We start from the raw sequence: 16,379 nt of genomic DNA on the forward strand, positions 1-16,379 counted from the left end.
TACTTACATGAGAACCGTATGTAAAACACCTCATACCTTTTAGGGCCTGATCCTCCTCCTCGCCACTTCTTCCTGTTCCTGGGCGTGAGTAAATGCTGCCCTCTGGAGGCTGAGGAGACAATTCTTTTGCCCACGGACAAGACTGAAATAATCCAGAATGGTTCATAGGACCAGGGGAATCCTTGCCACTGAAAAATGAAAAACGAATGATATCTTTGAGATGAGAAACTACTAATGGCTCTACGATCTATGCGTGTGACTTCACCGGGTTACCTTTCCCAAGTCGCGTCAGTCGTTTGTGAACATGTCTTTGCGGAGCTAGTTTTCAATGGTATCTACGGCAAAGTTATAGAGCAGCTGACATGTTAAGTACGATGCATATCAGCATAAACTTCTCATCCAATAGCTCTAACATAACTGAGTACCTATAAGAGCAAGGCATTGTGATAAAACCATGATGAGTAAGGCTAAGATCCCGACCCTCTATCCCCTGCAGTGGGAAGTGCCATTATTAGCCCATGTTTGGGATTTTTCTCTCTAGAAGTACAACTAGACTGAGTCTTTCCCCCCTAATTACAGCCTTAGATGCATTTGCATTTTATGGGCCAGATCTTTGATTCCAAACTATGGAAGCATAAAGGTATTCTTTCTTCTTTTAGTGAAAAACATAAAACCCATAGATTTTATGGCCAAATCTCTAAACTAATATAAATCTAGTATGTTGAAGAAAACACAAAAATAAAGTGGAAAGAAAAATTTCACTGGGTTTTTTTAGTACAAATCTATTAGTTTGCTAGGACTGCTGTGACAAAGTATTGTGGACTGAATGGCTGACAGTTATTGTCTCACAGTCCTGGTGTCTAAGGGTTGAGATCCAGGTGGTGGGGGGCTGTTTCCTTCTGTGGGCTGTAAGGAAGAATCTGTTTTGCCTCTTATCTAGCTCTGGTGGATGGCTGGCCATCTTTGGGACTCCTGGGCTTCTGCATAACCCCAGGCTCTCTCCCTCTGTGTGTGTCTGTGTCCAAACTTCCCTTTTCTGTTTATAGGGACACCAATCATATTGGATTAGGATTCTGCCTTACTCCAGTGTCACCCCATCTTAAGTCATTACAGCTGCAATAACTCAGTTTCCAAATAAGGTCACATTCTGGGCTATTAGGGGTTAGGATACCAATACATGAATTTGAACAATTCAACCCATAACAGCTGGGTCTCTTATTGTTGAAAACGAGTACACCTTCATATCTTCGAGTACGCCTTCATACCTTTGAGCACACCTTCATACCTTCATTTAAAACACACACTAAAAGAGGGATCACAGAGTAAGTTCTGCCTTTCAACAATTTCTTTTCCTTGGAATCTATGAAAGTATTAAATGAAAATGCTTTGAAAGTCATATGTATAAATGTGGTAGAATTGAAATTCACATGTTACTACATGTGGATGGTCAGACTTGAGTGATAGTGACCACTGTAGCCTATTAGGTATTCTTTTTTTCTCTCTCTCTGTTATGGACTGAATGTCTGTGTAACCCCCACTCCTGTTCATATGTTGAAATCCTAACTCCCAATGGTTATTAGGAGCTGGTACCTTTAGGAGGTCACGAGGTCTTGAGGTGGAAGCCACTTGAGTGGAATTAGTGCCCTTATAAGAAGAGAAACAAGAGAGCCTGCTCTCTCTCTCTCTGCTCTCCACCACAGGAGGACCCGGCAAGAAGGCGGCCATCTACAAACCGGAAGAGCACCCACACCAAAACGCCGCTGTGCTGGCACCCTGATCTCAGACTTCTCAGGCCCCAGAACCATGAGAAATAACTGTCTGTTGTTTAAGCTTCCCAGTCTACAGTGATTTGTTACAGCAGCCTGAACTGACCAAGACATACTCTCTCACTGTATTCTCATCAACCTACTGAGCTAAAAATCCAGCACTTGAATAAATCCTCAGAGATTTTAAGCTTCAGGATTGTTAAAGAAAGCTAATTAACTAATTATAATACTAATACCAGGGTCTCTAGATCTACTGAAATGTAGAGACTTGGGAGAAGTATTTAGAAGGGACAGATATTTTTCGTCATCGAATTTATGAAAGGAAACCCAAAGTATTACAATAAAATTCAGAAATTAAGGGAAGCATTATTCATTTTTTAAACTGTCATTCTCATTATGACACATCTCCTCATCAAATATCCCTTTGCTCTATCAGACTTTTAAAATAATTTTTTCAAGTTATATTAAAACTTCCAAAATTATTGTGTTCATTGTTGAATATATGAGGGAAGAACAAAGAAAATAAAAATTGGCTATAGTCCCGTTGCTAGAAGATAATACTGATAATATTTTGGTGTATAAAATTAAAAATCCCAGAAATTACACATGAACATTTTTGAACCCATCTTACACTGGATATGCATTTGCATCTGACTTTCAACACTTACCATTCTAGACACTGATTTGTATTTAATGCTTTATAACTTATCTAAAAATTTTTTCAGCATATAGAGGGATGTAGTAAACTTAATTACATCTAAAGGGCCAGTTTTTCCCATTTATTGAATATGTCATCAAATTCTCATGGATTCTTAATAGATTTTTTTAGGATATAAAAACAAAATATATAACCTGTGCAGACAATTTAGAAGATACAGAAAAAGAATAAAGAAGATAAAAATAATTGATAATTGTAGAGAAATATGCACTGTTAATATTACAGTGTACTTCCTTCCAGTCACGTTTCTTATCTGTTATGTTACCATGTATTCAGACACTCCAGACAGACTGCCAAACCCATGGACTCCTTCTGAAGAGTTCTTTACTTGGTTCTTTCACTAGTCTGGCCACAGATGACTGGACTAAGGAAGAATACCTGATATAGGGGTGACCAATCTATACACTCACCTGCTACTTAGATCTCTATCCCCAAGTGGTACCCCGAGTAGATAGCAATTGACTCAACCAGCCAGATCTTTGCTTGGTAAGTTTGGACCCAAGACTTACAGAAAGGTAGTCAATTGTAGTGGCAGGCACAGCTGATGCAGAAACAGAATGTAGTAGAATGCCCACAAAAGCCCAGCACTAAAATTAGGGGTACACAGTCTGCTGTATGGGGTCTCAACTAAACACATATGGCACTTTTGAAACACACTTTGACAAATGAAGCATGGGGACCCTAAAATGGGTATATATTTTTTACACATTGAACATCAACCGGTGGGCATTTTGAAACTTAGCATTGTACTAATCAAAGATGTTGATTGCAAAGACACCAAATCTAGCTAACTTGAATATTAAAAAGAGAGTTATTGAAAAGCTATTGGGTAGTTTATCGACTTAATGGACAACTAGAGAATCGGGCTTAAAAACCAGGCAAGAGCCAAGGTAGCTTGGTGCCAAGATACAGCCAAGTCTCAGTACAGGGAGAGACTAGTAGGTCAGCACTGCTTGCATCCCGTGGTGGGCTCTTGATCCTTCTTCCACCGTTGGTGACTTGCGGAACCTCTGACTGCCCCTTTGTCTTTGTATCACTCCCTGAAGATTCAAAATCCCAGAGAGAAGCTTTTAACTGTATGAACCAGGTTATGCCTATGCCCCTCCTAGAGGGCCAGGATCTACTCCCTTTGAATTCCGTGGTGGGAGGGGAGGCTGCTTCCCAGTTTCAGGATTTTTCAGAAACCTAGGGATGAGTGTTATGATCTTAACTAGTCAGCACTATTTTGATTCCATCAATCCTGAACTCACCTCTTTTCAGGATATGGTCCAAATAGAGTTTTAAAATAATCTTCACAAAGCTCAGAATTTTTCTGTAGTTCTAAAGCTGTAAAAAAATGTGTATCATTGATGCTGGGTACTGGTACTGGACCCCTGAAATTGAAAAAAAAAAAAATCCAAGGAGTTTTGTAATGATACTAGGCAAGCACACACACAATACCTAAATACTATTATATCCACATAGAGGCAAATACCAATAAAATCTACTTGGGAAAATATATTGTTATCCACTTATAAACATTCACTTCAGGTCTTGTCTTAGACACTGGCTTTATTACATTCTAATTAGTAGATTATGCAAATTTGTATTATTGTGACTATTCCTTATCCCTTAAGCCATTAATATAGGCAAATTATCTTCCTACTGATTAGTATGTATTTTATTATAAACCCTAGTCCATTTGTTATGTGAGTTCCAGCAATATATCAACTGTTATAAAAATTGCAATGGATTTATATTTTCCAATTTTGTACATAATCTAATGTTTTGAAATTATTCCAGAATAAAATTTTTCTAAAAATCCTAATTTTGTACTCACACCTGAACTCTAGTATAAAATAGTCTTTATTTTATTTTTTATTTTTGTTTATCTATACAAGCCTGTTTCCCCAGCGTGACTTGAAAGAATCATTAACCATTTTTGGTGAATATATCCTACTGGTATTCATCCCAAACTTGTTAAATAGAGTGCTGTGTGCAAAGTAGCCCAATTGCATATAAATGCATGCAAATTCAAAACCTCTTATCTGCCCTATTATGCCTCATTTGGAGCTCATATTTAACATTGTTTAGTGTCTCTGTCCACAGGGTTTTAATAGGCACGGACACTCTGTGGGTCACACAGGCCCCACCTTCAGCTGCTCTGGGGACACTGCTTATCTCCTGGCCACCAACCTCCCAGCCCCTCATAGAACTTCACATATACCATACAGCCTGTTTTTGAATCAGACTATCCACAAATAGCCTGCCAATATGGAGAAAATTAGTCACAACTTTTTTCAATGTATCACACATAGACACAACTTAACCTTCATCTATATTGGTTAAAGATTTTCAACAGACAGCTTAAAATCATAGACAATTAAAAGAAGTGAAATTGAAAAAATTTTTAAATGGCTTTTTTATTCCACTTTCATGAATCATTACATTCAAAAAAGCTTTTTAAAATGCTCTAATTAAGGTCCTGTCAATGTTCTCAGTAACTTTCTGAAAAGAGGGACTTCACTTTATTAATCAAATTTTCTAAAAGGGCACACACATAAAAGAGAATTCAGAATAGTTAAGCCTGTAACATGAGTGAGAAAACAAAATGCGAACATTTCATAACCATCCTATGACCTGCTTATTCATTTTGAGTAAGTCTTAAAATCGAAATGTGCCTCTTCATATGTCATAATTAATGGTACAATAATTAATTCTAACCACTGACTCATGATGCCTTTACTATGTAACAGGAACTAAATGAAACATTTCATATTAAATATTAAGAATTCGTGTATTCAAGAAGATACTTAGATTCAAAATATCATTATTTACCATCATCAAAGACTACAAAGAATCATCAGCTTCTGGCAGCTGTGAGCATATCATGCCTTTTAAAAAATATATAAATGAGAGGAAACACAACTTCCAGAACTAGGCTTACTACTGAATTACTGCCTCCATATTAGTCCAGAGGGCCTTGTTTGTGTTGATGACTCAGGATTCGTTTGGCTTAGTTGGGTACTAGAAAATAAATCTACAGATGCCCGGGTATAAATATATGTGCTAAATCCCTACCTTTGAAATAGCAGTGTGTGATGTGGAGGCACCTTTCCCATTAGGATCTCCCGGGATGCCTTATACTGTCTCTCAATGGAATCTCTTTCCTAGGCAAGAAATATGATCAGGAAATTATATTGATGTTAAAAATACATCAGACGGTTACAATAACTAAAATCATCCTTTTCGTACTAAATATTGCCAAATACATGGAGAGAAAAAGGAAAAAAAAATGTAGGCTTAAAAAACAACTGATATCTGCTCAGTGGAAAAAAAACCCTTAAGAAATCAAAATATTTTTATGAAGACTGCAATTTAATATATCATTTGACATCTAAATAATAATGTGGCAATTTTTATTAACTGCATGTTTATACCTTATCTTTCTAATGAGATTATCTCTCAAGGATACAGATTATTATTGTCTTTTTAGTCTTCCTAGGTCTTAGCACGCATAATAACTCACTGGCTATATCCAGCAATGGTTAATTATGATCTTGAAATAGGACAAATGGGAAGTTTTTCTCCCATATTTCACCAATATCACTGTCACCATCACTAAATACTTTGTGAACATTTGATGGGGATACAAAAATATAAAAGACACAGTCTCTGCATTCAAAAGGTTTATCATCTGGTGGCAAAATCAGATTAAAAAGAGGAAAAAAGCAACAAGATAGTACTGCTGTTTTATACATAGTATAACATGTGCACACACAGATTATCTGATGGGAACCTGACCTGTTCAGCAACTGTCCATGTACTGAATTTCCTCACTTCAAGCAAGCCTAATATATAACATTCTTAATAGAAAAGATAAATTAGCAATGCTTATTTGTTTTACCTGAAGACTCATTATAAAAAATATAATGGGATATATAACATCTATTTAAACAGCAAATGCATTTAATTACTATGTGTCTTGGTGTTGTCTTCCTTGGGTCCCTTGTGTTGGGAGATCTGTGGATCTCCATGGCCTGAGAGACCATCTCCTTCCCCAGATTGGGGAAGTTTTCAGCAACTACCTCCTCAAAGACACTTTCTATCCCTTTCTCTCTCTCTTCTTCTTCTAGTATCCCTATAATGTGAATATTGTTCCGCTTGGATTGGTCACACAGTTCTCTCAATATTCTGTCATTTTTAGAGATCCTTTTTTCTCTCTGTGCCTCAGCTTCTTTGTATTCCTCTTCTCTAGTTTCTATTTCATTTATTGCCTCCTCCACCGTATACGACCTGCTTTTAATACCCTCCATCATGTTCTTTAACAATTGGATCTCTGACCTGAATTCATTCCTGAGTTCTTGGATGTCTTTCTGTACCTCCATTAGAATGTTGATTATTTTTATTTTGAACTCCCTTTCAGGAAGAGTCACAAGGTCCATATCATTTAAATCTTTCTCGGGAGTTGTATTAACAATTTTACTCTGGACAAGGTTCCTTTGGCATTTCATGTTTGTATATGGGGCCCTCTAGTGTCCAGAAGCTCTATTCTGGAGCTGCTCAGCCCCTGAAGCAATGTAAGGGGTCGCAGGGGAGCTGTACTGGTGCCTGGGGGTAGGAAAGAGCTGTTCCCCGCCTCCCGGCTGCTGTGCCTGTCTCCACTGCCTGAGCCAGTGGGCCGGTCACACAGGTATGTTTTTGTCCCAGAGCAGCTAGATATGTATCCCTGCTTTCCACAAGCAGCCGGAATCCCAGTCTCCCCAGGAACTCTGCCTGTATTAACTTTCCAACCCAGTAGTCATGCGAGTCTCATGAAAGCACCATGGAATGTAGGTTTGTGCTCCCAGCGCAGATCTCCGGAGCTAAGTGTTCAGCAGTCCCAAGCCTTCTACTCCCTCCCTGCTCCATTTCTCTTCCTCCCGCTGGTGCACTGGGGTGGGGGAGGAGCTCGGGCCCCACAGAGCCACAGCTCTGGTACGTTACCCCATTTGCTGAGGTCTGCTCTTTTCTCCAGGTGTGTGCAGTCTGATGCTGTCCTCTTTCCTGTTGCTCTCTCAGGATTAGTTGCGCCAATTAAATTTTCTAATTGTATCCAGTTTTAGGAGGAAGCCTCTGTCTCTCCTCTCATGCCGCCATTTTTAATCCTCTAGCAAATGCATTTAAAATACACTAATCTTTGCTTGCTATAGCTTAATATAACATAAACCTGTTTTGATCTTAATGTCCTTACCAGGCTCCTCTACAAGTTGATATTCACTTAAAATCACATAGGAAACAACAACAAACAAGCACACTCATGGCAGGATACATACAAGAGCTGTGGCGTGAGCTCAGAGTTCCAGGTGGATCACCTGTTCTAACATGGGGGGCCAGCATAGTTTCAAATGATGACATGTCTTTGGGGGAATTTGCTAAGAATTGATATTTAAGGATTAAGTTAATGTGAACCTAAAAACATTTCTCTATTACAAAACTTATCTGCAGGAGTGGCTGTGCCCTGCAGTGATGCCAAGATGGGCACAGTGAGCATCTCTGGAAAACAAGCCACACCCAGAGACCAGAAGTCCCTTTGGTCACTCCTGGATCCCCTGTACACAGCACACAAACTTCATCAAGAAGCAGGAGCTCAATACATATCTTCAATGTACAGCAGTATAAATTTGGGGGGATAAAATGAAGAGTGAATAATGTTTACCATTCCTGGTAAATTGAACTAGAACTTTCTGTCAATGCTTGCTAGCTTGAGAATTCTGGGTCAAGTTTTTGAGATTGTCTCTTAGACACCATGACACATGAGAGCTCATATGTGGATTCATTGAACATAAGCTCTTAAGTGGATATTGATTGTCAAGACCATTTTACTATATCTCTGACTGATAGCTTGTGGTTCTATATAAGCAGATGAGGAGAAAGTATCTGTTGGGTGAGAGGGAGGGGGTCTGTAATGGAAAAAGAAGGGAAGAAAAGAACAAACTATTCAAATTTCACCATTTAAAAACTGTATGTGTATACAGCCAATTAATACACGATGAAGGAGCCATGGACATACAATGGGGAAATGACAGCCTCTTCAACAACTGGTGTTGGTAAAACTGAATAGTTACATGTAAGAGAATAAAACTGGATTACTGTCTAACCCCAGACACAAAAGTAAACTGAAAATGGATCAAAGACCTGAATGTAAGTCATGAAACAATAAAACTCTCAGAAGAAAACAGAGGCAAAAATCTCTTGAATATAAACATGAGCAACTTTTTTCTGAACACATCTTCTCAGGCAAGGGAAACAAAAGCAAAAATGAATAAATAAGACTACATCAAACTAAAAAGATTTTGTACAGCAAAAGACACCATCAGCAGAACAAAAAGGCATCTTACAGTATGGGAGAATACATCTATACATGACATATCTGATAAGTGGTTGACATCCAAAATATATAAAGAGCTCACATGCTTCAACACCCAAAAAATAAATAACCTGATTAAAAAATGGGCAGAGGATCTGAACAGACACTTCTCCAAAGAAGAAATTCAGATGGCCAACAGGCACATGAAAAGATGTCTCACATTGCTAATCATCAGGGAAATGCAAATTAAAACCACAATGAGAGATCACCTCACATCAGTTAGGATGGCCAACACCCAACAGACTAGGAACAACAAATGCTGGCAAGGATGTGCAGAAAGGGGAACCCTCCTACACTGTTGGTGGGAATGTAAATTAGTTCAATCATTGTGGAAAGCAGTATGGAGTTTTCTCAAAAAACTAAAAATAGAAATACATTTGACCCAGGAATTCCACTCTTAGGAATTTACCCTAAGAAAACAAGATCCCAGATTGAAAAAGACATATGCACCCCTATGTGTATTGCAGCACTATTTACAATAGCCAAGATATGGAAGCAACCTAAGTGTCCATCAGTAGATGAATGGATAAAGAAGATATGGTACATATACACAATGGAATATTATTCAGCCATAAGATGAAAACAAATCCTACCATTTGCAACAACATGGATGGAGCTAGAGGGTATTATGCTCAGTGAAATAAGCCAGGCAGGGAAAGACAAGTACCAAATGATTTCACTCATTTGTGGAGTATAACAACGAAGCAAAACTGAAAGACCAAAACAGCAGCAGACTCACAGACTCCAAGAAAGGACTAACAGTTATCAAAGGGAAGAGGTGGGGAGGATAGATGGGGAGGGAGGAAGAAGGGGATTAAGGGGCATTATAGTTAGCACACACAATATAGATAGGTCACAGGAAAGGCAGTACAGCATGGAAAAGACAAGTAATGACCCTATAACACCTTACTACACTGATGGACAATGATTGTAATGGGGTTTGTGCTGGGGGGACTTGATAATATGGTTGAATGTTGAAACTACAATGTTGCTTATGTGGAACCTTCATAAGATTGTGTATCAGTGATATGAAACTAAAAAAGAAATCATCAAGGGGTCAATAAATGTGAAAAAACAACTATATGTTTAAGTAACCCCACAGATACATCTGAATTGTATCACATTACTATAAAATTACTATATATTGGCCAAATCTACTCTCCTACTCTCATGTTAATTTGTTATTATTTTTTCTCAAATTACCTATACAAGTACATACATTTTCTATGGTGACTTAGATTTATACCACCCTTAACTTTTTCTTACATTGATACTTGGTTCAAATTATATCGTGATTGGGAAGGTAACAGTGGTAATGGAAGCATAGTGTTTGGATCTTCTAGAATTTCCACATAAAAATAGAGGATGGCGGTGGAGCCAAGATGGCAGTGTGAGTAGAGCAGTAGAAATCTCCTCCAAAAACCATATATATTTTTGAAAATACAGCAAATACAACTATCCCTAAAAGAGAGACCAGAAGATACAGGACAACAGTCAGGCTACATCCACACCTGAGAGAACCCAGTGCCTTGCGAAGGGGGTAAGATACAAGCCACAGCATGGCGGGACCTGAGACCCCTCACCCCAGCTCCCGGCGGGAGTAGAGGAGTCGGAGCGGGGAGGGAGAGGGAGCCCAGGACTGCTAAACACCCAGCCCTAGCCATCCGCACTGGGAGTGCAGACACACAGTGCATGCGTGGGGTGCTGGAAACTAGGGAAACAGGACAATAAGACCTGTGAGCAGATCCCTGCAACCTGCACCCCTGGGACAAAGAAAAGTGAGTGCTTTTTGAAAAGTCTTAAAGAGGCAGGGACCCCACAGCTGGATGGAAACGTCCCAGGACACTTAGCCCAGCAGCTGGGAATTCCGGGGAACTCCAGGTGCCCTAATCCCCTGGGCGGAAGCGCAGCTCGGAGGCCCTTCACAGAGATAAACAGCCTCCTGCTTGTTTCCCCTCTGATGAGGCTCTTCCATAGTGGAGAAGCAGCCTGAGGCACTAGGGCAGAGCTTCTTTCACAGTGGGCGGGTAAGAATTAGAAATCCCGTCTGTGCGCAGCTGCCCAGCACAAGCCACTAGAGGTCACTCTTCTCTCAGGAGAGGAAGGCCACCAACCAGCAAGAAGGGACGTTCTCCCAGTCAACACATGTGCCAACTCCCCACAAATACCTCTAATGCCATGAAAAGGCAAAAGAATTTGATACAGACCAGACCAACCCAGACACCCTCCCCTGACAAGGAATCTGGGGAGATAGACCTAACCAATCTCCCTGAAAAAGAATTCAAAATAAAGGTCATAACCATGCTGATGGAGCTGCAGAGAAATATGCAAGAGCTAAGGGATGACATACGGAAGGAGATTACAGAAATGAAACAATCTCTGGAAGGATTTATAAGCAAAATGGATAAGATGCAAGAGGCCATTGATGGAATAGAAACCAGAGAACAGGAACATATAGAAGCTGACACAGAGAGAGATAAAAGGATCTACAGGAATGAATCAATATTAAGAGAACTGTGTGACCAATGCAAAAGGAATAACATTTGCATAATAGGGGTACCAGAAGAAGAAGAAAGAGGAAAGGGATAGAAAGGGTATTTGAAGAAATAATTGCTGAAAACTTCCCCAAACTGGGGGAGGGAATAATCATTCAGATCACAGAAGTATACAGAACTCCCAACAGAAGGAACCCACGGAGGACAACACCAAGACACATAATAATTAAAATGGCAAAGATCAAGGACAAGAACAGTTTTAAAGGCAGCTAGAGAGAGGAAAAAGGTCACCTACAAAGGAAAACCCATCAGGCTATCATCAGACTTCTCAACAGAAACCTTACAGGCCAGAGAGAATGGCATGATATATTTAATGCAATGAAACAGAAGGGCCTTGAACCAAGAATACAGTATGCAGCATGATTATCATTCATTAAAATATGAAAGAGGGATTAAACAATTCCCAGACAGGCAAAAGTTGAGGGAATTTGCCTCCCACAAATCACCTCTACAGGGTATTTTAGAGGGACTGTTCTAGATGGGAGTACTCCTACAGCTAAACAGATGTCACCAGAGAAAATAAAATCACAGCAAAGAGAGCAGGCCAACCAAATACTAACTAAAGGCAAAAAATAAAATCAATCACCCACAAAAGCAGTTCAAGGAAACACAAAAGAGCACAGAATAAAACACCCAACATATAAAGAATGGAGAAGGAGGAATAAGAAGGGAGAGAAATAAAGAATCACCAGACAGTGTTTATAATAGCTAAATAAGCAAGTTAAGTTAGGCAGTAAGATACTAAAGAGGCTAACCTTGAACCTTTGGTAACCACAAATCTAAAGCCTGCAATGGCAATAAGTACATATATTTCAATAATCACCCTAAAAGTAAATGGACTGAATTCACCAATAAAAAGACACAGAGTAATAGAATGGATAAAAAAGCAAGACCCATCTATATGCTGCTTACGAGAGACCCACCTCAAACCCAAAGATATGCACAGACTAAAAGTCAAGGGATAGAAAAACATATTTCATGCAAACAACAGAGAGAAGAAAGCAGGTGTGCAGTACTAGTATTAGACAAAATAGACTTCAAAACAAAGAAAGTACCAAGAGATAAAGAAGGACATTACATAATGACAAAGGGCTCAGTCCAACAAGAGGATATAACCATTATAAATATATATGCACCCAACACAGGACCACCAGCATATGTGAAACAAATACTAACAGAATTTAAGGAGGAAATAGAGGACAGTGCATTCATTCTAGGAGATTTCAACACACCACTCACTCCAAAGGATAGATCCACCAGATAGAAAATAAGTGAGGACACAGAGGCACTGAACAACACACTAGAACAGATGGACCTAATAGACATCTATAGAACCCTACATCCAAAAGCAACAGGATACACGTTCTTCTCAAGTGCACATGGAACATTCTCCAGAAAAGACCACATACTAGGCCACAAAAAGAGCCTCAGTAAATTCAAAAAATTGAAATCCTACTAACCAACTTTTCAGACCACAAAGGTATAAAACTAGAAATAAATTCTACAAAGAAAGCAAAAAGGCTCACAAACACATGGAGGCTTAACAACATGCTCCTAAATAGTCAGTGGATCAATGACCATATTAAAATGGAGATCCAGCAATATATGGAAAGAAATGACAACAACACAAAGCCCCAACTTCTGTGGGACGCAGCAAAAGCAGTCTTAAGAGGAAAGTATATAGCAATCCAGGCATATTTAAAGAAGGAAGAACAATCCCAAAAGAATAGTCTAATGTCACAATTATCAAAATTGGAAAAAGAAGAACAAATGAGGCCTAAAGTCAACAGAAGGAGGGACATAATAAAGATCAGAGAAGAAATAAATAAAACTGAGAAGAATAAAACAATAGAAAAAATCAATGAAACCAAGAGCTGGTTCTTTGAGAAAATAAACAAAATAGATAAGCCTCTAGCCAGAATTATTAAGAGAAAAAGGGAATCAACACACATCAACAGAATCAGAAACAAGAAAGGAAAAATCACGACAGGCCCCATAGAAATACAAAGAATTATTAGAGAGTACTATGAAAACCTATATGCTAACAAGATGGAAAACCTAGGAGAAATGGACAACTTCCTAGAAAAATACAACCTTCCAAGACGGACCAAGGAAGAAAGATAAAATCTAAACAAACCAATTACCAGCAGAGAAATTGAAGTTGTAATCAAAAAACTTCCCAGGAACAAAACTCCCAGGCCAGATGGATATACCTTGAAATTTTATCAGACATACAGAGAAGACATAATACCCATTCTTCTTAAAGTTTTCCAAAAAATAGAAGAGGAGGGAATACTCCCAAACTCATTCTATGAAGCCAACATCACCCTAATGCCAAAACCAGGCAAAGACCCCAACAAAAAAGAAAATTACAGACCAATATCCCTGATGAACAAAAATGCAAAAATACTCAACAAAATATCAGCAAACTGAATTCAAAAATACATCAAAAGGATCATACCACATGACCAAGTAGGATTCATCCCAGGGATGCAAAGATGGTACAACACTAAAAAATCCATCAACATCATCCACCACATAAACAAAAAGAAAGACAAAAACCACATGATCATCTCCATAGTTGCTGAAAAAGCATTTGACAAAATTCAACATCCATTCATGATAAAAACTCACAGCAAAATGGGTATACAGGGCAAGTACCTCAACATAATAAAGGCCATATATGATAAGCTCACAACCAACATCCTACTGAACAGCGAGAAGCTGAAAGCCTTTCCTCTGAGATCGGGAACAAGACAAGGATGCCCACTCTCCCCACTGTTATTCAACATAGTACTGGAGGTCCTAGCCATGGCAATCAGACAAAACAAAGAAATACAATCAATCCAAATCGGTAAACAAGAAGTTAAGCTGTCACTGTTTGCAGATGACATGATACTGTACATAAAAAACCCTAAAGACTCCACCCCAAAACTACTAGAACTGATATCGGAATACAGTAAAGTTGCAGGATACAAAATTAACACACAGAAATCTGTGGCTTTCCTATACACTAACAATGAACCAACAGAAAGAGAAATCAGGAAAACAACTCCATTCACAATTACATCAAAAAGAATAAAATACCTAGGAATAAATCTAACCAAAGAAGTGAATGACCTATACTCTGAAAACTACAAGTCACTCTTAAGAGAAATTAAAGGGGACACTAACAAATGGAAACTCATCCCATGCTCGTGGCTAGGAAGAATTAATAAAATCAAAAGTGCCATCCTGCCCAAAGCAATATACAGATTTGATGCAATCCCTCTCAAATTACCAGCAACATTCTTCAATGAACTGGGACAAATAATTCAAAAATTCATATGGAAACACCAAAGACCCCCGAATAGCCAAAGCAATCCTGAGAAAGAAGAATAAAGTAGGGGGGATCTCACTTCCCAACTTCAAGCTCTACTATAAAGCCATAGTAATCAAGACAATTTGGTACTGGCACAAGAACAGAGCCACAGACCAGTGGAACAGATTAGAGACTCCAGATATTAACCCAAACATATATGGTCAATTAATATTTGATAAAGAAGCCATGGACATACAATGGGGAAATGACAGTCTCTTCAACAGATGGTGCTGGCAAAACTGGACAGCTACATGTAGGAGAATGAAACTGGAACATTGTCTAACCCCATATACAAAAGTAAATTCAAAATGGATCAAGGACCCGAATGTAAGTCATGAAACCATTAAACTCTTGGAAAAAAACATAGGCAAAAACCTCTTAGACATAAACATGAGTGACCTCTTCTTGAACGTATCTCCCCAGGCAAGGAAAACAACAGCAAAAATGAACAAGTGGGACTATATTAAGCTGAAAAGCTTCTGTACAGCAAAAGACACCATCAATAGAACAAAAAGGAACCCTACAGTATGGGAGAATATATTTGTAAATGACAGATCCGATAAAGGCTTGATGTCCAAAATATATAAAGAGCTCACACACCTCAACAAACAAAAATCAAGTAATCTAATTAAAAAATGGGCAGAGGAACTGAACAGACAGTTCTCCAAAAAAGAAATACAGATGGTCAACAGACACATGAAAAGATGCTCCACATCACTAATTATCAGAGAAATGCAAATTAAAACTACAATGAGGTATCCCCTCACACCAGTAAGGATGGCTGCCATCCAAAAGACAAACAACAACAAATGTTGGCAAGGCTGTGGAGAAAGGGGAACCCTCCTACACTGCTGGTGGGAATGTAAATTAGTTCAACCATTGTGGAAAGCAGTATGGAGGTTCATCAAAATGCTCAAAACACACTTCCCATTTGACCCAGGAATTCCACTCCTAGGAATTTACCCTAAGAATGCAGCAATCAAGTTTGAGAAAGACAGATGCACCCCTATGTTTATCGCAGCACTATTTACAATAGCCAAGAATTGGAAGCAACCTAAATGTCCATCGGTAGATGAATGGATAAAGAAGATGTGGTACATATACACAATGGAATACTACTCAGCCATAAGAAGAGGGCCAATCCTACCATTTGCAGCAACATGGATGGACCTGGAGGGTATTATGCTCAGTGAAATAAGCCAAGCGGAGAAAGAGAAACACCAACTGATTTGACTCATCTGTGGAGTATAAGAACAAAGGAAAAACTGAAGGAACAAAACAGCAGTGGAATCACAGAACCCAAGAATGGACTAACAGGTACCAAAGGGAAAGGAACTGGGAGGATGGGTGGGTAGGGAGGGATAAGGGGGGGTTAGAAGAAGAGGGGTATTAACATTAGCATGCATGGGGGAGTTGGGAGAAAAGGGAGGGCTGTACAAGACAGAGAAGACAAGTAGTGATTCTACAACATTTTGCTATGCTGATGGACAGTGACTGTAAAGGGGTTTATAGGGGGGATCTGGTATAGGGGAGAGCCTAGTAAACATAATATTCTTCATGTAAGCGTAGATTAAAGATAACAAAAAAAAGA

The 16,379-nt window shown here is 38.9% G+C and overlaps 1 protein-coding gene across 1 annotated transcript in view; it reads right to left on the reverse strand.

Moving 5' to 3' along the window:
• LRGUK (leucine rich repeats and guanylate kinase domain containing) overlaps window positions 1-16,379 on the reverse strand; it is a 137,438-nt gene that overhangs the window by 11,440 nt on the left and 109,619 nt on the right. Inside the window, exons 17-19 of the mRNA XM_073238443.1 lie at window positions 5,545-5,633; window positions 3,735-3,857; window positions 37-188 (exon numbers count right to left, since the gene is read on the reverse strand). Coding sequence (XP_073094544.1) covers window positions 37-188; window positions 3,735-3,857; window positions 5,545-5,633 — 364 coding nt within the window. The remainder of the gene's footprint in view (window positions 1-36; window positions 189-3,734; window positions 3,858-5,544; window positions 5,634-16,379) is intronic.

This window comes from Manis javanica, chromosome 6 (genome assembly GCF_040802235.1).
Source record: "Manis javanica isolate MJ-LG chromosome 6, MJ_LKY, whole genome shotgun sequence".
Taxonomy (NCBI): domain Eukaryota; kingdom Metazoa; phylum Chordata; class Mammalia; order Pholidota; family Manidae; genus Manis; species Manis javanica.